The sequence below is a fragment of the Arachis ipaensis genome, chromosome B9 (assembly GCF_059453495.1).
Source record: "Arachis ipaensis isolate K30076 ecotype BB chromosome B9, ASM5945349v1, whole genome shotgun sequence".
Classification (NCBI taxonomy): Eukaryota; Viridiplantae; Streptophyta; class Magnoliopsida; order Fabales; family Fabaceae; genus Arachis; species Arachis ipaensis.
This window is the reverse complement of record NC_142444.1, coordinates 3080434-3103976: the sequence shown is the minus strand read 5'-3', so window position 1 is coordinate 3103976 and position 23543 is coordinate 3080434. Positions and strand designations below refer to the sequence as shown.

Sequence of the window (23543 nt, the reverse complement as noted above, 5' to 3'; positions counted from 1 at the left end):
ATTTTTCGGTAGAGTAATAACCTAAATCAGTTCTCAGTTTATTTTAAAAGTGAGCTATTATATCTAACAAAAAAAACGTTGGGAATCGATCTGTGTATTAATTTTTTTTAGGGACTAAAATGTCCACTTTTAAAATTATTGAAGGCTGATTTAGGTAATTATTTTACTGAAAAATAAACTGAGACTAATTAAAAATTAAAATATTTATTTTTAAAATTTTTGAGGACTGATTTAGATAATTACTCTAAAATTAATTATTTTTTCAAATATAAGCCTTGATTGAAAATGGAAAAGGGAAATACAAAGTAAAAGAAGGTTTGCAATATATTTGTCATTTTACATATTCTCACCATTTAAGATAGCACTTTGAATAAAAATTATTTAATGATAATGCAAAAATATGGGAATAATTGATAAAGCAAGGGAATTATTTAATATTTTAATGATGATGCAAAAATTACTTAATGAACGATAGCTAAAATATAATAAGGACTTTAATGAATTTAAGTCCATAAATTGGTGGCTTTACTTTTGGCACATGGACATATGATGTTTGCAATTTATAAATTTTATTTATTTTGTGTTTATTTTTAGGATGCCTATTGAAGTAGTAAGTGTTAAAATTTAATTCGTTAATTTTGTTAATAAAAAAATATATGATTAGATATTTGGGAAAAAATTGATCATGGATATAAATTAGCTCTCACTAATTATTTTGAATAATTTTGGAAACACAGTAAAAAACTATAGCATCATAATTTTCAATAAAAACTATAGCGAAATTCATATAAAATGAACTGAAATAACCATGATTAATCCATTTCCTAAAAAAAAAAAAACTACATCTAAGGTTCAATAAACCAAAATTTATTACATTATCCTTAGCTTACAGTTAAATTCTAGCATAAGTATACTATTAATCTTATTAATAGAATAGCCTTAAATTATAGAATATTTATATTGGTAGTTTGGTACTGAAATCTCATTTATAGAAATGAAAACCCCCAATTAAAAGTGAGCAATACACAAATTCTATATGAAAAAACATTATAAGTCTAGATTGGTGAATAGATTTTTATTCTCCGACTTGTTTTTTTTAAAAAGAAAACATTCTCAAAAATTTTATTTTTTGAGTCAAATAGCTTTTTAACAGTTTTTTGGTGGTTAGTGTTTATCAACATTGAACTCTCTAGTCTCCAGTTTGATTAGTGGGTTGAAAACAAAATCCAATTAAAAAGAAAAATTGGTTTTATTTTATTTCTGGACTTTACTTTAGTGGACTTCTTACCATAGACCAAAAAATTAATTACTGAATTTTAAGCATAACCCAACCCACAAAGGATAGCCCAATTCAGACATGAGACACCATCATCAATTTTTCAAATTTTTTAAATGTTATATACGTTATTTTGCTAACCAAAAAAAAAAAAAGAAGAAGAAAAAAGAGCATGTTATTGCAATATTGCCTATTCATCAAATATAATTTAAAAAAAAAAAACCTTTAGTTACATAGTATTGTATGAGGTAGGATATTCTCAAGTTAAATTCAATTCTTAAATTATTAAATAACTTTGTATTTAATATTTTTTTAATAAAACTATTATTTGGATTAAAATTAATTATTATATATAATAATTATAAAATTCCAAATTGATTAAATATTTTATATGTTACCGATCATAATTATAATTATTAAATATTTTGCACAGTTATTTAATAAAAATATATTTTTTAATATTTTAAAAATTAATTACTTTTACAATATAATAAGTAAATAATTAATTTTGTTTAGTTGAAGAAAGAAGGTATTGTTAAGTGTTAACACCATTTCCAGCATCCCTTACTAGCAGTGGTATAGTCGTAAATACTTCCTTAACTGCAAAGCACAACACTTCTCTTCTTTCTTCCTCCCTCAATCGATCGTATCTACATTTTTACACTCTGCTCTTTCCCCAACCCAACGCCAAAAACCTTCTCTCTCTTTCTCTCGGAGCTCGATCTCGTTCTCTACCTCTTCAGGAACTCCGATTCTGATCTTCGGAGAGTGTTCTACGTCGATTCCACCTTCTTCCTACAATCTCCACAACCAAAATGGTGAGCTTCTTCTTCCTCTTCGATCCGTTTCCTCGTACTAACGCTTCTTAGATCTGGAACCAACACTCGCTTCCATTTTGATTTCCTTATTCCTGTTACGCGTCTCTGATTTTGAGATTTTCAATCGTTTCTGTTGTCTATCTATGTATGTATATGTGAACCTGAAAAATGTGACGCTCCTGGTTTTGCTTTGTTTTTTCACTGTTAGTTCGTCTGTTTTAGCTCCGAATTGGATCTAATATTGAATTGTGAACTGACTTGTTTTTTTGCTTGTTTGTTGTTCTGCTTGCGTTCGCAGCCTCTCAGACTCGAAATCAAGGTACGATTTGTTCTTTTGTGTTTTGGATTATGAGGTTTGTTTATGTTTGGTTGCTTAGAAAGTTTTCTAGTTTAGCTGTGCCGTGAGGTTTTCAGTGAATTAGGTTTCTAAGCAACCAGGCATAGTGCGGATGTTTAGCTTATGTTAATGCTTGAACTCACCTTTTGCCATAATATTTGATCAGCGAAAGCTTGCTCAAAGATCTGAGAGAGTGAAGTCTGTGGATCTACATCCTACAGAGCCATGGTAATTAGGCCTTCTCATCTACTAAATGATTGTTTTATGATATGATGCTGAAGTTAAAACAGGGCCTCTAATTTAATGCTTATCATATATGTAACTACTAACTTATTCGGTATTTCTCTAGTGTGGCATCTATGAGGATAGCTTGTGAACGTTTCTCTTATGAGTGCTGCTGTTTATTAACTGTGGAAAATGCTGATATTATTTTAAACCGAAACCCTGTTGATATTATATTATTACTGTGGAACGTGGAGAGTAGATAGATCGGTTTATACGTACTTTACGTTTTACTGAATCTCGTGATGTTGCCATCAATAATGCAGGATTTTGGCAAGTTTATACAGTGGCACTGTCTGCATATGGAACTACCAATCTCAGGTATGGCAGCTTTTATTTTATTTTATTTTTTTATAGTTAAGATATTTTGTTAGTGAATTCCTATGTCTTGGAACTTGAGTCAGAAACAGGTCTTTGTTGATTTATCTTTAAACAAGTGACATTTTGCATGGTGCCTATGTATAACGAGCAGCTAGTTCAGGAATGAAGCGTGTTTATTATTGCTTTCTTCATATTCCAAGCAGCCTCTTATTCTTTTTCTTCTAGTGAAATTTGAAAATTACAATAGTATGTGGCTATGCTACTAGATGACATTGTTCAAAGATGTTTGTGCTTTAAATATCTTAATTTGCAAAAGATGTACTTTTGCTTTCATTAAAAATCAGTCCTGGTAAACTTCGTATGTAAGGAATAACTTCGAGTGTTTTTGCATGCATCAGTTGATTGAGTTCCAATGAATCCATTAGAATAGTCAAACTGATAATTATGGCCTACAAACAAATTTGTAGTTACTATCTTATTGTATTATTCTTCTCTGTGTTAATGATACTCTTCTTTATCAAAATTCAAAAGAAAATATTGTAGAAACTGTATATAGTCTGCCTCAGCCCTCATGCCATTTCCAAAGAAACAAAAAGTGAATATTACGACTCTTCTATTGATGTTTATGTTGAAAAATGGTTAGAACTTACTACACCATTTTGTACCTAGAAAAAGAATGAAATATAAGTTGTGTGAAATATATATACCCCGTTATATGGATTAATAAATACCAAAGAGCCTTTACACACTTGACACCAAGTATACCTCTTTGATCCTGAGATTGAATCCCAACCAGCTGAACTTGACTGCGCTCTATCCTATGATTGCCTTCACCACACGAGCTCATGACCTCCTTCTCAATCAAAACGGAAAAACTGATATCAATACAATTTGTTTTACTAACATGTTATTTGGATGCTGCAACTGACAAATAACCTGTCAAAATGTCGAAGAAAGGCTAGTTATCCACTTCTTTTTGACAGAAATGTCAAAATCCATCCTTTGCAATATTTTAATGTGATACCACTGTTAATAGAGATGTTGGAGACACATTTTCTCATAGGAGACCTGTATTCAAGCAGGTCTATATTACAAAGTGTAGGAAAGATGGGTCTTGGACATTATATTAGATGCTTGGGTCCCAGTTGTATCATATACTGAATGAAACAAAACTGTGATTCAAGTCTGTTAAGAGGTAAGAGGCAGTTGGATGGCTACAGGAAATTGGCAATAAATAAGGGATGTAGAATTGGAGAAAGTTGGTTAGAGATTTGTACAGATAATCCATAATTGAGGGAGAGATTGGAAGGAACTGTTGAAATTTCAAGTGGAGCTCCAAGCCACATTGTTCCGGATCAGGAGTTTACCAATGGGAATGAATACATGATTACTTTATTTCATCTGTTTCCTTAAATGCTTGAATTAGTGCCATCGTTTTTGTACTTGAGATGAATTTTACTGTTGTACATAGTTTAGCACATACTGCATATTGTATTTGCTAGTTCTACTTTATTAGGTAGCATGCATATGTTTTATTTATTTATTCTTTTTTTCTTTTCCATTGCATTGTGGTTTCTTCGTGTCATTTCAAAGGTTTCTGATGCATTCTGTGTAGTTTTATGTGTTCTGACTGCCTTTAAATGTCCTGTTCCTTTATTTAAATCCTTCACATGCCTTTGTTTGTGCAATTAACTTTAATTTCCTGGGTTCTATTTCAGACCATGGCTAAGTCTTTTGAGGTAGCTGAATTACCAGGTACATGAACTTTGGTCTGTCTGTATTGTTGTTTACGTATCAGCCACTTCATGCATTTTGTTTGTAAGCCATTTTCTTCTTTAAATCTTTCATGGCTCTCATATACTGCATCATTTTGCAGTTAGGTCGGCCAAGTTTATTGCACGTAAACAGTGGGTTGTTGCCGGAGCAGATGATATGCATATTCGTGTATATAATTACAACACAATGGATAAGGTTAAAATATTTGAGGCACACACAGATTACATTAGGTGTGTGGCAGTACATCCTAACCTTCCTTATGTGCTTTCATCATCTGATGATATGCTCATAAAGCTTTGGGATTGGGACAAGGGCTGGGTTTGTACCCAGGTATTTGAGGGGCATTCTCATTATGTCATGCAAGTGACATTTAACCCTAAAGATACCAACACCTTCGCAAGTGCCTCTCTTGATCGCACCATAAAGGTATATATGTGTTCTTTATGAGTTGTTTCCTGTATAATTTTGTTTATTTCCAACATAGGGCATTAATGCCGTAATCTTCCTTGCAGATTTGGAATCTTGGCTCTCCAGACCCTAATTTTACATTGGATGCTCATCAGAAAGGAGTGAATTGTGTTGATTACTTTACAGGTGGTGACAAACCTTACCTAATAACTGGATCTGATGATCACACTGCAAAGGTTTGCTTTCTGTTTTTCATTCTCTTTACACTTTGCTAAGATTTGTTTGCCTTTTATGTATATATCGATTGGAATTATTACATGGATAAAACCTATGAAACAGGTATGGGATTATCAGACTAAAAGTTGTGTCCAGACTTTGGAGGGTCACACACACAATGTATCTGCTGTATGCTTTCATCCTGAGCTCCCTATAATTATTACTGGTTCTGAGGATGGTACAGTACGAATATGGCATTCCACAACGTATAGGTAATTGGAGATTCATAGAATACTAAGTTCGAAGCTTATCTTCAATTTGGTTAGTTCCTTATGCCCTTTCGGCCAATTGTCATCAATGGCTTGTGGAACTTTAATAATTTCACTAACCTTGACTTTTGATCTTAGGCAATGAGGGCTTATAACACTTTTTTCTCCCCTAGAAAGAATGATATTTTTTCTCATGTTTCTTCTTAACCTTTCCTCTCATGCTGTTTTTGTTAAAAGATTATACTCTGTAGAGAGTTCTTTTTCATGACAATGATGCCTGGATTTGAGATTCACCAGAGTGGAATGGATTTCATCTGATTCTTCTAATTGTATTAACTATTTTCCCATCAATTAAGCTTTCCTTTCTAGACTTGAAGATTTACTAAAACTAGTTTGAAGTATGGTTGCGATAATGAATATATGTGGCCATTTAACAATTTTTATGGTGGTTTAATCTGCTTTCAGACTTGAGAATACATTGAACTATGGTCTTGAAAGAGTTTGGGCTATTGGATACCTCAAGGGTTCACGTCGGTGAGTTCTTTTTTTTTTTAAATTAGATATAGTTTCTCCAAGTCTTATAGAGGCTCATTGCTTATATCCCCTTGAATAATGTTAAGTAGGACAATATTGTCATCTCTTGCCTCAATAATGAATCAAGTCTTCACATTTGAGTAAATACTGATAAGAAAACTGTTTTTTCTCCTTATGCATCATCGTATTCTTTAATTTCGTCAGAATTGCCTTCAAGAGAGATTTACATGTAAATGATTTAAACACAGATATGTTCTATGGAAAGGTACTATATTGTCATTTGATCCATGCGGCCAACCCTACCAAATGGAACACGGCTTCTTTGTTGTTATTGAAGCTTTTGAGTGTCTTGCTTTGCTTGTTCTTTGTTTTATAAATTTCCAGTACATCTTTGTCTGCAGGGTTGTGATTGGATACGATGAAGGTACTATTATGGTCAAACTTGGTCGAGAAGAACCAGTGGCCAGCATGGATAACAGCGGGAAGATTATTTGGGCTAAGCATAATGAAATTCAGACTGTCAATATAAGAAGTGTAGGAGCAGACACACAGGTATTTGCTGAATTTTGCCCACTTGGGCTTTTGGCTCTACAGTTAGCAAGCAGGCAGTGAAAATCTGGCTGTCCTTATTAACTTTTTACCAAGAGAATTCTGTCTTTCTTTGTTGACACATACTGGTGCTATGTATTTTAGATTGCTGATGGGGAAAGGTTACCTTTGGCTGTTAAGGAGCTGGGGACATGTGATCTCTACCCACAAGTGAGTTAACACACTTCCTATTATGGTGTTTCATTCTTGTATTATTCTCTAATTTAGATTGTTTATAGTCTCACTTGCAACCTTGGATGCATTTTAGGAAAATAGGTATATTTTATATTATGATTTTTTTTTAAATAATCTTTGTTCGTTTGTGTTTGTTTTTGTTTTACTAATTTGTTTCCCAACAATATTGGTTAAGGAAAAAATAATGGAAAGTATGTTAAACTTAAAATCTTATCTCTCTCTCTCTTTTTTTTTTTGATTCCTTAATTAGTGCCCTAAAGTTTCTGGTTTGCAAAGTAGGAAAAAAAAACAACTTACTGTTGTTAGGAAATCAGATGTTTTGGAATGTCTTCATCCTGATCTTGCTTCGTTATTGCTCTGGTGATACCTTATATTCATATATTTCTCTTGATCCCTGGCTGAACTTTGTTTCAGTATTTGTATGCAAAAAGTTTGTTATTTCTCCGTTGGGTTAGTGTTGTCATGATCTCCCTAGCTTTTCTTCCCTGGATATGCTGTATCTCTTCCCAGTATAGATGAATATTTATATGTTGTGTTATGCTAGTTTTTGAAGTAAAAAACATTGGCAACTAGTTAGTAGGTCGTTCAGAAGTGGGAACTGTAACTAGAATTTTGTTTTCAATTATTACAACTTGTATGTTTCTTCATGCATATTAGCACCTGGTGATTGACTAGTGGTCTGATTATGTTTGGTATTCAGAGCTTGAAACACAATCCAAATGGTCGGTTTGTTGTTGTTTGTGGAGATGGTGAGTATATTATATACACTGCTTTGGCATGGAGAAATAGATCGTTTGGCTCGGCATTGGAATTCGTCTGGTCTTCGGATGGGGAGTATGCTGTGAGAGAAAGTACATCAAAAATTAAGATTTTCAGCAAGAATTTCCAGGTTTCTAATTCATTTTGAACTTTTATATTCATTTGATACTCTTTCCATTGACAAAAGTGATGATGAAAACCTATATCCTACAATAATAAAATGAGGAACAGAGAAAATGATAATGACAACCGACACATTCATTGGGCTTGAACCTGGGAAACTGGTATTATATATCATATATGTAGTTTGGAAAGTATGAATGAAAAAATTTACTTTTGCATGGATAATTACCAAATTTATTATTTTTTATTTATGGGTTAAGTTAAAGACAAATTAATATTAAAATCTAATTATTTATAAGTTAAGAAATTTTTTTTTTTGGGGTAAAATTTAATTTAAGCATTATAAAACAACATTGTTTCCATCCGAAATATATTTTAATAAATCTAAAATTATCTACCTATGGAAATTTACCTCAATAAAATCCTTGTTTGACAAGGAGCTAAGTGCTTGCAATGCTTTGACGTGGGCACTATATTTTGAAGTGAAATAATTATTCTCCAGGGGAATTTGATTGTAGTGAGAATTATGTTTTCTTTCAGGAAAAGAAGAGTATCCGGCCAACATTTTCGGCTGAACGAATATTTGGTGGCACTGTACTGGTAATGTGCTCAAATGATTTCATTTGCTTTTATGATTGGGCTGAATGCAGGTTGATTCGTCGGATTGATGTTAATGTGAAAGTAAGTGCTTTCATGAGGTGATGTGTAGTTTTCTGTTTATTGCTATCTAAGTCGTCGCTAATCTTTTAAAATATTTTTTGTGCCAGAACCTCTATTGGGCTGATAGTGGTGATCTAGTGGTGATTGCAAGTGACACATCATTCTACATCTTGAAGTACAACGTGAGGGTTCTAATTAACTTTATCCTTTTATCTACAGTTGATTTTATCTGAACACACAAAAAAAGGGGGGAAATTTTATTGGGTTGCAATTTGCTAGTGAGACAGAATAAAAATGTTAACTTCCACTTTTGCAGCGTGATGTTGTTGCATCATATCTTGACAGTAAAACGGCCGTTGATGAGCAAGGTGTTGAAGATGCCTTTGAGCTCCTCCATGAAATGAATGAGCGTGTGAGAACAGGGATCTGGGTTGGGGATTGTTTTATCTACAACAATTCTTCTTGGAGGCTTAACTATTGTGTTGGTGGAGAGGTATTGCCAATTTCTCCTATTTGATTCAATTTGAAAAAACTTCTAATTCTCATGTTTATTGAACTCCTTGTTATCACCTCTACGTCTTGATAAGTTTATTCGTTGCGGAGAAAAGGATTTATTTTACTACTTGGCTCTGTTAAGGCTTCTTGATAAATACCATTATGAATTTAGGTGACTACAATGTCTCATTTGGACCGTCCTATGTACTTGTTGGGATATCTTGCCAGCCAAAGTAAGGTTTACTTGATAGACAAAGAGTTCAAGTAAGTGCAGTGTTTGTATCATTTGATATCACATATTACGCTAATAATGTAGTGCAGTGCTTGATTATATTTCTGTTCTTAATGGTTTCAGTGTAATGGGATACACGCTACTGTTGAGCTTGATTGAGTACAAGACTCTTGTGATGCGTGGTGACTTGGATAGGGCCAATGAAGTTCTACCATCCATTCCTAAAGAGCATCACAACAGGTACTAGCTCATTAATAGCACATCACTTCTTGCCCACTTTGTTATGGTATTCTTAACACTGAATTATTGTTATTGTTATTGCTTGATGTTCTTTCATGATACAAGTGTATAGTCTCATATTTTGCGGTTTTACCCCTCTTCTTAATATAGAGGGAGTATTGTTCTACTTTCTAAATTAGGAGTTCAGTTCTAAAGCTTGGTTCTAAGATGTCATATATGGTCCTAGTTAAAATTATACACTTGTTTTTATGGTAGTGTGGCTCGATTCCTGGAATCACGAGGCATGATAGAGGATGCTCTTGAAGTAGCTACTGACCCTGACTATAGGTTCGATCTAGCCATGCAGCTTGGGAGATTAGAGGTTGCAAAGGTAAGTTAAAAAATTTTCATGTGCCTGAAAAAGGAGATAGCCTTTGACTTATAAAAGTTTTATAATGTAACTTACTGATTACTTTCTTGTTTCACTTTAAATTATGAGAACTACTCATCCTTTTTTCTCCTCTCCGATCAGAGCATTGCCACGGAAGTGCACAGTGAGTCTAAATGGAAGCAGTTGGGAGAATTAGCCATGTCTACTGGAAAGGTGTTTTTCTTTATAGATGCTGATCATAGTAGGATTTTAAATATTTATTGTTATTGTCACTGTCAGTAATGATCTAGGGGCTTTGATGTTGATCATTCTTCGTCACCCTTCTGTTCCATTACATCTCACTATGTTATCCATTTCCATTACATCTCACTATGTCATCCATTCTTGCAGTTAGAAATGGCTGAGGAGTGTCTAAAGCATGCAATGGATTTGAGTGGATTATTGCTGCTATATTCTTCTTTAGGAGATGCTGAAGGAATTTCAAAACTTGCATCTCTTGCTAAAGAGCAAGGGAAGAACAATGTTGCATTCCTTTGCTTATTTACACTGGGTAAACTTGAAGATTGCCTTCAACTGTTGATAGAAAGGTAATATTCTACACTACTCTTATTCATTGTTTATTAGAGTGGATTGATGATCAAAGTTATGCTTTTTGCAGCAACCGGATTCCTGAGGCTGCTTTAATGGCTCGATCTTATCTCCCAAGCAAGGTGTCAGAGATAGTGGCAATTTGGCGAAAAGATCTGAACAAGGTAATTTCTTTTTCAGATATATCGTGTACTTTTATTTCTCAATAATGGAACTGTCATATTTATTACGTTGTTTATTTGTTAATATGAATAGGTTAGTCCAAAAGCTGCGGAATCATTGGCTGATCCTGAAGAGTATCCTAATTTGTTTGACGATTGGCAAGTTGCACTTGCTGTTGAATCCAAAGCAGCAGAAACAAGGTCAGAGTGGGAAATATATACTTTCCTGCAGCTTTGATAGTTATATCGTGTGTTAAATATCCCAACGAATCTCTTTCCCTGAACTACTTTTATTATTCTTTTTCAGGGGCGTTTATCCTCCTGCAGAGGAGTACATCAACCATGCTGATAAATCACACATCCCTCTTGTTGAAGCTTTCAGAAACATGCAGATCGAAGAAGAGGAACAGCCTCTAGAGAATGGGGAATCCTACCATGAGGTAGGTTTATCATAATCCTCTCAATTTTATTTTGCTTCTACGGGATTAAAATAGGTTGACGTTATTCTATGTGCTTATGTTGCAGTTGGCCGAACAAAACGAAGAGGAATATACAGAGGAACAAAATGCAGAGGAAGGAAGCCAAGAGGAAGTTGTAGTGGATGCAGATTCTACCGATGGTGCAGTCCTCGTTAATGGTACCGAGGCTAAGGAAGAGTATGAAACCCCATCAACATAATTCAAATTGTTTGGGGCGGTATGAAAATCGAAATTTTGTCTTTCTGGTGATGAATCGTTTCTGTAGTTGCCATTTCTAACTCCCATTTTGACAACTAGCTGTTTTTACTGTTATGTTGCCATGCCACCTAGTCCTTCCGATTCTGGTTCTATTTTTTAGTGTATCATATACTTCATTACAATTAGGCTGTATATTTGGGAAATTAGAGAGGAAATTAAATATTACTTCCATTGTCGGTAGCGGGAACATTGTTGTCTTAAAATCTCACAACTCATGACGCATTTCTTCATAATTTTGTACGGCGATTTGGCTTGGGATTTTTGTAATATTTATTGCTCGAGTAATCATTTGGGGTATATTTTCACTTTTGTTCTCCTTTTCAATCGAAGATCAGATTTCTTGATGTAGCCACCAACATTTAATTCTTATCCTTATTTTTAAGAACTAATTCGATTTGATATGACAAAGTTTCTTAAAGGGGATAGAGCTTATGAATGAGGAGTATAATAAATTTTTGGATGTTGATGTTTCAAACAAAATATCAGTAGATCTGACCACTTACTTCATCCGGTAATCTCGTAATTTTATTCGGGCTTTACCGAAGATCTTCTGGTTGTATAACATTTACAGAAGAAAATCCTAATTTTTCTACGACGGAATTGTTGAACCTGTCAACCTGTAATTTTCCTTTTACGTAATGGGCACCTGAAGTAAACATTGAATGAAAAAGCTAGTTAGAATTAATACATAGTAGAGTATAATCTAGGTTTGAATTAAAAGGTGAAACTGAAGAGTATACTCACCTTTAAATCATAGTGCACAGTTAAACTTGATGTACTTTATTTTATTGATTTGGATGTGAATGTCCACCATTTCAGTTTATAACTATTATTTTTTTTCATTGGTGTTATATGATCAAGTCATTTTGTAGTCAAATTTACCAAGTTGATTCAATAGAATTTAAGGATTGATAACCAGAAATTTTAGTTGAGGAAAGAGAAGAAGAAGAAGCATAAGGAAAAAAAAAATTATTTGAACTTAGTTACAAAAACTGAATATTTACCTAGCAATTATTTTTGTCACTGGAACGACCGAAGGAGTATGCTTCTTCATACCCAATAAAATCAAATCCTGAAACCAAGCCTTGAACCCGACCCGGAAGGCCCAATTCAGACACATGAATTTCATCATCGTTTTATAATAATAATGCTTCTATCCCTATTCTCTCGTGTCCGTCCCTGTTCTTTGTATTTTCTGTAAAATGAAGATGGAGGTTCAGATAAACCTAGACACATGAACACTCAACCCCACTAATCAGTATTACCATTGCACCCCAACTTTCAAATCTTCTCCTTTATTTTCACTCATTTCTCAGATATAGAGGTACATATCTCTTGTTATCTCTACCCTTTCTCTTTTAATTTTTTTCCCTCAACTTATTTTGGTTTCTAGATTTCGAAGCTTCTTATTTTGTGGAAATAGTTGTTCAAAGTCTGATTTTTGGGTTTCATATTTCTTATTTATTTTGTTTAATTTGTGTTCATCACTACCAAGAACCAAGCAGCGATGTCATTATAACAATGTTGCATTCATTCCCTCTTTCTTTTTTCTTCGTTTAATCTTATCCTGTTGCATTTTTTATTTTGTCCTTAATTTTTTAATAGTTGATCTTTAATTTGAATTGATTGTTCCTGTTGTAATTGTAATAGTGGTGTTGTTGTTGAACCAGTTTGCCAACCATGATTCAAAATGGTTGCATTTTATTAATTGAGTCCAATTAAACTTATGGTTTGATTTAGCTAAAAAATTGTGTAATTTTTTTAAATAAAATTTTATTCTGTATCGGTAGTTTCATATGTTTACTAAAATCTTCATCTAAGTGATAGTAGAACCAATTGTTGTCAGCTAAGATGTACAAACAAAGCACAATACTCTAGGCTCTGGTGTTTACTAGCTTACTCTATGAATTCAGTTTGATAGTTTGATGATACTTCAATGCTAATGTTTTACATGTTCTGATGTTATTGTTGTTGTTGAGTCAGTTGGCCAACCATGATTCGAAATGGTTGTGTTGCATCCCCACAAGTGTGTGTTCCTTTGAATTCGAGGCCGTGGAAAGGTGTCATGCCTTGTGGCTCTTTCTTATGCTGTACTTCTCAGTTTCCTGCCAAGATTGCTGTTTCCAACATTCAGAGCTCTTCCTCTTTTGGACATAGTTTTGAGTGTAAATCCTCGTTGCAAAGAGGTACTTTCCATGCTTTAGTTATTTGTAGACATGTTCAATTTTTCATGAATAGAAGAAAATAATTGCGGTTTAAGTTTCCAAGATTATTACTTCTGGCACCGTAGTTTGATTTTCCCCTTCTTTGTAATAGGGAAAATGTTGCATTGTTTTTAAAAATAATCTACACATATTTTTTACTTAATCTGGTGGTAGGAGAAAAAAAAAATAGCTTCAATGTCCTTGGTGTAATTTATCATAAATTGGATAGTTTGAGTGATATCTTCTCGAGGATATGAATATGCTACATTGGATTGGAATTATGAGGATTGGGATTCAATTCACTGATTGAACATTAATGTTATATAGCTGCATGTTTTGATTGTGTATATGAGAACATTGATGAGAGATACAAGTCTAGAACTAACTATTGTTGGTGACAGATTCAATCAATAATAGTCCTGCATATATGATTACCAACAGTTAGTATATAACTGAAACTATCATCTCTAGGATGTATTCTCTATTCGATACAAGAGTTAAATTTGTTGTATAGATCCATTGCCATACTGTGTCTAATTGTTGCACAATAAGTACAATGATGATCTTATTTTCTAATTAGTAATGCTACTCGTCAACATGCTACATGTAGCACATTCTGAGTGGTTGAAAATTTTAAAGTATTCCAATCATAGTTTTTCAGTTAATTCTGGAATTAGTTTCTGGCTGAGAAGTATTTTCCTTTTGTAATTGTTTATTTCTCTGACAGGAATGACATTCTCGAACATGTCTGTTGCATCGAGCCTACTCTCAAGTAGGGGTCATAATCCTCTATTTCGCACAATCCCTGTGTTACCGAAACGATGCAGGTCTACTACAACCGTTCAAGCATCAAAGGACGTCCCAACTAGTTGGCGTTATCCACAAATGACCAAGAAACCAAGATGGTGGTGGAGAACATTAGCGTGCCTCCCTTACCTCATGCCTCTCCACGAGACATGGATGTACGCTGAGACAGCATACAATCTTAACCCCTTTTTGGAATACTTTGAGTTCTTGACATACCCTTTTCTGGAGGCTATTGGCATGCTGCCTAGCTGGTTTCTCATGGCATACTTCTTCGTCGCCTACCTTGGAATCGTGAGGAGAAAAGAATGGCCTCACTTCTTCAGATTCCATGTTGTGATGGGAATGCTGTTGGAGATTGCATTGCAGGTTATAGGAACTGTGAGTCGCTGGATGCCGCTATCGGTTTACTGGGGTAAAATTGGAATGCATTTCTGGACCGGCGTATCATTTGCTTATCTCTTCACCGTCTTGGAGTCCATAAGGTGCGCCCTCGCCGGAATGTATGCCGATATCCCCTTTATATGCGATGCAGCATATATCCAAATACCATATGACTAAGGAGAGGGAAATGTAGGGAAAGTTTAGCTCTACAATTCCATTGTCATTTTGTATTGTATCAGAGTTTGTTTTGAGAAGAACTGAAGAACTAGCTATCCGAATGTTACTGTTTATTACTTTATTTAGAAAAGTATCTATTGCTTGTGATTTTCCTTTTGTGTATTATTTATTTGTTTTCTCTTGATTTTCATAAGCTATTGCAAAGGCAAACTACCTTCTCTTAAGGTTTGTTTAGTCTACATAGCTATTATATGGGTTTGTCTAATGAGTGCTCTAAAGAATACAAAAGTTCCAAGTTTTTTAAGTTTATGCATTTAAAATTCTCGGAAACATAAATAACTTATGCCATAGTTTGAGGAATGGATTCGTTCAATTTTTTTTCAAACCAAAAAAGAAAAAAAAAAGGTCTAGGGGATACACACTTTCTATTAGAGCATCTTTGTGGAGTTCTCTTGAATTGAGGAGCTGAAATCCAATTCTATACGCCAAACAGGGACTAAGAAATATAGAGATTTTTCAATGAAGGGTATAATACATTTTGATTATTTTTGGGTAAAATAATAAGTTTTGATTTTTCATGTTTGAAAACATAATTATAAAAAAGTGCTAGAGAAACTGGTCATTTTGGTCAATAAAAATATTATTTGTACACTAAAATTATTTATTAAAATTATTTATTAATGTATTTATATATAAATTTATATGTAATTTAATTTATTTTAATGTGAATTTATATTTTAACATGTATTTTATACTAATAGTTGATCTTATTAGCTGATTTTGGTCTATAAATGTTTTGTCAAATACTCTATTAAACATGTGTAACGTCTCTACAATGAAAGACATTGATTCTTCGTTTCTTCTAATACCATCCAAAAATGAATGAAAAAAGTAGAAAATTCTAACCTTTATTTATTTTTTTGGTAATTAACTCTAACCTTTATTATTTTCAAATATGGTGATTTATTTTGCCCTTAAAGGATTACATACTGTTATGTTACGTTGCCCGACTTATGTGAGTGAAGAAATGGGGGTGGTACTGCAAAGACATTCCGATGTCTAAGTCAGTAGTGTCAGTGTATTTATATTTTATAGTGATGATCCATTGTTGAAGTAGTTTCACCTTTTGGGGGTGGATAACCGTCCCTTTATCTTAGATAGTTGAGATATGGCTCCTGGAATGAAGTGGGTTGAGAGATTTTGGGTGCAGTTACCTATTTGAATAAGTGTTATCTGCCAGCTATCCTTCGAGCCCGACTTCTTTGGGAAGGAGCCCGTGTTGAATCCGACCTCTTCTGAAGAGGTTGGTAAGCGGTCGAAGGCCAATCTTTGAATTAGGCATTTCTGTGTATTTGCACTTGGGCCACAGTATTGGGTCAGGATATGAACATTATTAATTAAAAAAAATGACTTTAATAATATACAATAGATAATAAAGAGAAAACTACTAAAATGATATTCAAAAAATCACATGGCTGACAAAATAACCTAAATAATAACCTAAAAAATAATGACGACAATTGACAAATAAATTTCCAAAAAATTTAAAAACGCGACAAAAAGATCGATATAACGTACTTGTTTGGACATCATTATTTTGATAAAAAGGATCTTTTTCAATGAAAAAATATATTTTTTTATTATTTAATGTATTTGATAAATTTCTAGTAGTAAAAATAAAAGCATTAAAAAAATAAAAAATATCTTTTTTGAGAAGTTGCAATTTATATCTTTTTATATGAGATATCAAAACATAAAATTACTTTTACTTTTTCATATAATCTTTTAAAAAAAGATAACTCGAAAAAAAATATTTTCTTAAAAGATCACCCAAACAAGCCTATTAAATATATATTATAAAAAAACTTTTGAAATAAGATTCTATTGTAAAGGTTTGCAATCATTATTAAAAAAATAAGATTGTTTCATCTTTAAATTTGTTAATTTTATGTTAAGTAATTTTTTTAAAATTTTTTTTATTATAAATGACCATATTTTTCTAAAAATAAAAAAAATTAGAAATCAAATTTTACTTTATTATTTTGTGCACCTTCTAAATATTTATTTGGATATTTTCACAATAATTTAGTGCTTATTTGGGTGCTATTATTTTGATAAAAAAAATTTAGTAAAAAAGATCTTTTTTATTTTTTAGTGTGTTTGGCAAATTTCTAGTAGTAAAAGTAAAAGTACTAGAAAAAGAAAAAAAAAAAAATTTTGAGAACCTACAATTTACATCTTTGTTTTAAAAGATCTTTTTTTTTTTAAAAAAATATTTTTTACATAATAAATAAACAATAGTATTTTGAGTTCTCATGTTCAAGCTTCGGTTTGTATAACTTTGTTGTTTTGCTGGCAATTCTTTTTAAGTGTATTTGTTGTTTTTTGCTAGGATCCATATGCGCCACGAAGATGGGAACACCCAATGAAGGTTCCTGTGAAGGTTCCTACTTGTCTTGCATCACATCTGAAAGTGATTAAAATCAAAGAATATTTTGAATCCAGAGATGATAGAGATTTTTTCACCTATGTTCTTCAACATGGACTTGTTTTGGAGTCACTTGATATTCAGGTGGATCGTGGGAGAGCTAAAGGATTTGCAGAAGAATTATCCCTTTTGCCAAGGAGTTCTAAGGCGTGCCAAATTAACTTTTGCTGGAATCAGGTACCATGTTTTCTTTACCATTTATGTGTACGTATCCTACTAACTGTACATACAAATAACACAATTCATCCGACATTAAGGTACCTTGCAGTGAATTCTCCTTTCAAAATATCTCTTTTTTTTTGTACCGTTTATATTGCTAAATTTTTCATATCTGAGACAAGTTCTATTGTAGTTTGAGTAGATTCCCCCAAGTGATAAATTTTCTGTTACAAAATTTTTATACTTAATAGTTTTGCTGCATAGCTCATAATTACTTCTATTGCTATTGTTTTGGAATATATGGTATGCATCAAAATTCCTGTACTTAATTATTTTGTTGAATATATATATATAGGAAAAGGAGGAGAAGGAGGCGTCACCACAAGAATCACAGCAATGGCAACATCTTCGAACACTACAAGAAAAAGCACTATTGGAACTGTTTAAAAAAAATAGAAATTTGTAACAAAATATTCTTAAGTACGGACCGAATTTTGAGACCGCCCAAATATTAAACATCTTAAGTAATATTATAGTTTGCGATTAAATTATGTGATTTAGATTAAACTCTTTTTTTTTAATGATTTTTTTAAATAACATTGTGGTTGAATTTGGAGACATTTTCTCATAATTTATGAGTAAAATTCTCAAATCTTTTTACTCTTATATTAAAATTGAGAGAACATGTATAATATGAGATAAAATTTGCCCTTGAATTATCTTTTTTATTATCCTAACAAAAAAAAATTATTATGAAAACTGTTTTTGTTAAAATTTTTATCTAGAACTGTTTATATTATGCTATTATTTTATTCTTGGAATCAAAGTAATATAATCAACGTTATTTAATGTTAAAATTTTACAACATATTTTGTTTATTCTTGAGTTGAAGTAGTTATATTTGTATCGAAACAATTTTTTTTATTAGTTTAAAAAACTACTAAAACTGCTGAAGATAATATAAATACGCAATTGAATGCATGATATTTTATCACAACGATGATAGATTTATTAGTCCAAAATAATTTACAATGTTTTCTCTATTTTAATTAAGATAGATATATAAAATATTTTTAATTTTTTAAATAAAAATACGTATAGTAATTTTTGTTATAAAAATTTTATAAAGTTAATTAAATCTAAAATTTAATTATTTTTAATATTAAAAATAATAAAATCAATGAGTAATAGTTTTATTTTTAAATTTTTAAAGTATAATAATTACTTATTAATAGTAATATATAGTTTGTGATTAAATTGAATATTTATATTAGAATTTATCTTTTTAAAGATCTTTTTAAATAACATTATTAGCTGAATTTAAAAATATTTTTTTACGATTTATGAGTAAATCTTGAAATGTAATTATTCTTATGGTAAAATTAAGGGTTAAGTACTTTTTTCGTCACTAAGATCGTCTGAGGCTAAAATTAAAATCGTCCCTGACCTTTTTTAATTATTAAAATCATCCTCAACGTTACAAAACGTTATAAAATCGTCCTTTTCTACTTTAATTTTAATTTTTTACCAAATTATCTTTAATAATTAATATAAATAATAAAAATAATACTAAAAAATAAAAACCAACCCTTTCCTCCCCCTCTATCCCTACTCCCGTATTTCTTCCTTTTCTTCTCTCCCCATCCCCTTCGTCGGATGAGACGTCTCTCCAGCATAAAACACATAGCACTCCTTTTCCAATACCTAGGTTGTTTCTTAACTTCCATTACCATGGTGCTTACAAGCACTAAGTAAAACAGTCCAAATAGGTTCATCAGGGGTAAATCAATCCAGCAACCCTTGCCAACCAAACCAGCATGACTACAGGCATAAATCAATCCAACAAATGTCACGTCATTCGGCTTAACACCAGTCGAAACCATGCTGTCATACAAAGCCAATGCTTCCTCATCTCTTCCATGCTGCGCACTGCCGACAATAATAGAAGTCCAAGAAACCACATCTTTCCTCCACATCCCAAAGAACACATCCTTGGCCGCATCAAGGTCGCTACACTTGACATACATATCTACAAGCTTTGAGGGATTGGGGTAGGGGGTGGACATGAAGAAGGGAATGGGGAGACAAGGAAGGGAAGAGATACAGGAGTAGGGGTGCAGGTGGAGGGGAGGGTTTGTTTTTAATTTTTAATATTATTTTATTATTTATATTAATTATTAAGAGTAATTTAGTAAATAAAATAAAATTAAAATAAAAAAAGACGATTTTATAACGTTTTGTAATATTAAAGATATTTTAATAACAAAAAAAGTCGGAGACGATTTTAATTCTGGTCTCAGATCTTAAAGACAAAAAAGTATTTAATCCTAAAATTAATTTGAGTAAGTATAATTAAACATTAAATGAAATTTATTTATTTTAGTCAAATCAAATAATTAATAGAATTGATTAGTTATAGTCAACATGATCAAACAGAATATTAAATAATTTGCTATTTATCTCAACCAAATAAATAAATAATTGATTAGAATATTTTTAAAAATTATTAATCAAAATATATAAGATGAAAAATAATATAAATTAAAATAAAATTAATTTATTTATTTTAATCAAATAAAATAATTAATATAATTAATTAATTATAATTAATATGATCAAAAGATATTAAATAATTTGATATTTATTTCAATCCAATAAAATAAATAATTAATTAATAAACATACTTAAATGAAGCAAATAAAATATATCAGTAAATATATTTAAGAATATGCCTTGTCATCTATGCTATTAATTAAAAAAATATGACTTTAAAAACTCCTAAAATGATATTCAAAAAGTCACGTTGCTAACAAAATGAACCCCAAAAAAATACTAACGACAATTAACAAATAAATTCTCAAAAAATTAAAAAATGTGACAAAAAGAAAGATATAATGTGTTTGTTTGGACGCCATTATATCTTTTTTTTTTTTTTTTACCAAAGATAGGACTCAAACCCGCAACTTCTTAATTGAGTATGGGGAGACTATGCCATTTGAGCTATTACTCATTGGCGGACGCCATTATCTTGATTAAAAAAAGATCTTTTTTAATGAAAAAATATATTTTTTATTTTTTAGTGTGTTTGACAAATTTTTAATGGTAAAAATAAAAATACTAAAAAAATAAAAAAAAATCTTTTTTAAGAAGTTGCAATTTAAATCTTTTTTTAAATCTTTTTTTTGAACAAAAAAAGGATGTTTTTCTTTAAAAATATCTTTTTATATGAAGTATCCAAACATAAAATTAATTTAACTTTTCACAAGATCTTTTAAAAAAAGATAATTCGAAAAAAGGTATTTTCTTAAAAATCACTCAAACAAGCCCATTAAATATATATTATAAAAAAAACTTTTGAAATAATATTCTGTTGTAAAGATTTGCAATCATTATTAAAAAAATAAGATCTTTTTATCTTTAAATTTGATAATTTTATATTAAATAAATTTTTTTATTATAAATGACCATATTTTTTTAAAAATAAAAAAATTAAAAATCAAATTTTACTCTATTTTTTTTTGCACTTTCTAAATTTTTATTTGGATATTATCGTAAAAATTCATATCAAATAGAAAAATAGTTGCTAAATTCAAAAAAATTTTATTACTCAAAAAATATAGTATTTGTTAATTATTCTAAATTTATGAATAATATCTTTTAAGAATCAATTCCTAAAAAATATAGTATTTGTTATCATATCTTTTATTACTCATAAATAATATCTTTTGGTACGGCCGTACGGATAGTTAACCCGAATATAAAATTATAAATAGATTGGAGGGAATGGAAAAGAGGGAAGTGCCGCACTGGGAGTAATAGAACACAGAAGCAAAGAAACCCTAATCGCCATGGACAGGATCAGCGACCTGCCGGATTGTATACTCTTACACATCCTCTCCTTCCTCCCTACCAAAACCGCCTTCTTCACCACCGTCCTCTCTCGCCGATGGACCCACCTCTGCCACGACCTCCAACACTTCGACTTCAACCAAATCCAATTTCATAACAGCAGCCATGCATGGCCAGAGTTCTATTCACGAAAGCGATTGTTCGCCATCGTTAATCGGATTCTCTCCCGCCACAAAGCGCTGCCAATTCGAACCTTTCGTCTCACCTGTGACCTAGCTCAATTCAATGAATACACTATTGTGGAGTGGTTCATTACAAAAGTTTTAGGGCCAAACCTCCAGGAATTGAACTTGAACATCCAACTCTCCATGGTCGGTCTCCCCGATTGCAAAGTCGTTATTCCCAACAGCGTTTTCAGCTGCGCTTCCCTCGTGACTCTCCGTTTAAGCGGCGGCAACATAACATTCCTTTCGCCTTCTTCTTCGTCGTGCGGTTATCACTTGCCATCACTCAAGACTCTGGAGATGCACAAGGTCGAGGCCTCTATTGATGACGTGGCAGAGCTTCTCTCTCACTGCACTGCTCTTGAGACTCTCATTCTTGACTTAAACCGTCAAGTCAGCGAGGTCGGATTGAGAATTCACTTTCCTCTTTCTTTGAAGAAATTGAACTTCCGATCAGATTTCGACCCTATTAGAATTTATGGACTCGAATGTAGGCAGCAGTTTCCTTCGATCTGTGTTTCCAACTTGCACAATGTGGAGGAAGCTACTATCAACGTTACTTCGCGAGACTTTGTGCTCAAGTTTCTTGTGGAGTTTCGCTGGTTAAGGAGTTTGGTCCTGGGTGACTTGGTGTTTACTTGTTTGCCCGAGGCTCCTCCGGATCTTATTCCGGAATTTACCTCATTACGTAGATTAGAGCTTGCTGTTAGGTATTTCGACACGAGATATATAATGAATATGCTTGAGAAGTGTCCCATGCTTAAAGTTCTTGTTATTGTTTTTATCACTGACTCTGTTAATAAGGTAATTTGAGTTCTCATGTTTAAGCTTCGGTTTGTATAACTTTGTTGTTTGCTGGCAATTCTTTTTTAAGTGTATTTGTTGTTTTTTGCTAGGATCCACATCTGTTACGAGTTTGGGAACACCCAGTGAAGGTTCCTACTTGTCTTGCATCGCATCTGCAAGTGATTAAAATCAAAGGATATCTTGAAACCAGATATGATAGAGATTTTTTCGCCTATGTTCTTCAACATGGACTTGTTTTGGAGTCACTTGATATTCAGGTGGATCGTGCGAGAGCTAAAGAATTATCCCTTTTGCCAAGGAGCTCTAAGGCGTGCCAAATTAACTTTTGCTGGAATCAGGTACCATATGTTTTCTTTACCATTATGTGTACGTATCCTACTAATTATAAATACAAGAGAAAAGGACAAATAGGTCTCTGACCTTTTGTCTCGCGCGGACATTTTTGTTCTTGACGAAAAATACTTTTAAGTCCTTGATCTTCACAAAATTTGGACAGATGAGTCTCTGACGGAGGCATTTGGACGGATCGGTCTCTGACGGAGGCATATGGACGGAGGGACTGATTCGTCCAAATTTTGTGAAGGTCAGGGACTTAAAAATATTTTTCAATGGTCAGGGACGAAAATGTCCACGAAACAAAAGGTCAGGCACCTATTTATCCTTTTCTCTAAATACAAATAACACAATTCATCCGACATTGAGGTACCTTGCAGTGAATTCTCCTTTCAAAATCACTCTTTTTTTTGTGCCGTTTATATTGCTAAATTTTTCATATCTGAGACAAGTTCTATTGTAGTTTGAGTAGATTCCCCCAAGTGATAAAGTTTCTGTTACAAAATTTTTATACTTAATAGTTTTACTGCATAGCTCATAAATACTTCTACTGCTATTGTTTTGGAATATATACTATGCATCAAAATTCCTGTACTTAATGATTTTGTTGAATGTATATATATATAGGAGAAGGAGGCGTCATCACGAGGACGACAGCAATGGCAACACCTTAGAACACTACAAGAAAAAGCACTATTGGAACTGTTACAAAAAAATCTGAATTTGTAA

At 32.3% G+C, this 23543-nt stretch overlaps 3 protein-coding genes and 1 long non-coding RNA gene across 4 annotated transcripts; all 4 read left to right on the top strand.

The window, feature by feature from the left end:
• Nucleotides 1–1794: 1794 nt before the first annotated feature.
• LOC107617225 (coatomer subunit beta'-2) lies at nucleotides 1795–11690 on the top strand. Its single transcript, XM_088499793.1, has 24 exons — nucleotides 1795–2094; nucleotides 2393–2413; nucleotides 2598–2659; nucleotides 2980–3034; nucleotides 4753–4789; nucleotides 4911–5236; nucleotides 5323–5454; nucleotides 5558–5706; nucleotides 6169–6237; nucleotides 6639–6789; nucleotides 6931–6996; nucleotides 7721–7909; nucleotides 8443–8583; nucleotides 8670–8744; nucleotides 8879–9055; nucleotides 9230–9321; nucleotides 9413–9529; nucleotides 9785–9899; nucleotides 10041–10112; nucleotides 10290–10486; nucleotides 10558–10651; nucleotides 10743–10849; nucleotides 10956–11088; nucleotides 11174–11690. The coding sequence occupies exons 1-24, from the start codon at nucleotides 2092–2094 to the stop codon at nucleotides 11324–11326; spliced, it is 2733 nt and encodes a 910-aa protein (XP_088355919.1). The 5' UTR covers nucleotides 1795–2091; the 3' UTR covers nucleotides 11327–11690.
• A 680-nt stretch (nucleotides 11691–12370) lies between these two features.
• TIC20-I (translocon at the inner envelope membrane of chloroplasts 20) lies at nucleotides 12371–15101 on the top strand. The gene is made up of 3 exons (XM_016318983.3): nucleotides 12371–12709; nucleotides 13369–13571; nucleotides 14317–15101. The coding sequence occupies exons 2-3, from the start codon at nucleotides 13379–13381 to the stop codon at nucleotides 14952–14954; spliced, it is 831 nt and encodes a 276-aa protein (XP_016174469.1). The 5' UTR covers nucleotides 12371–12709; nucleotides 13369–13378; the 3' UTR covers nucleotides 14955–15101.
• Nucleotides 15102–17471: 2370 nt separating this feature from the next.
• LOC110267290 (uncharacterized) lies at nucleotides 17472–18168 on the top strand. Its single transcript, XR_015899039.1, has 2 exons — nucleotides 17472–17619; nucleotides 17957–18168. It is a non-coding gene; the product is annotated as an uncharacterized LOC110267290 (long non-coding RNA).
• A 3281-nt stretch (nucleotides 18169–21449) lies between these two features.
• Nucleotides 21450–23543, top strand: LOC107614639 (FBD-associated F-box protein At4g10400-like). The gene is made up of 3 exons (XM_088500607.1): nucleotides 21450–22478; nucleotides 22571–22819; nucleotides 23442–23543. The coding sequence occupies exons 1-3, from the start codon at nucleotides 21450–21452 to the stop codon at nucleotides 23541–23543; spliced, it is 1380 nt and encodes a 459-aa protein (XP_088356733.1).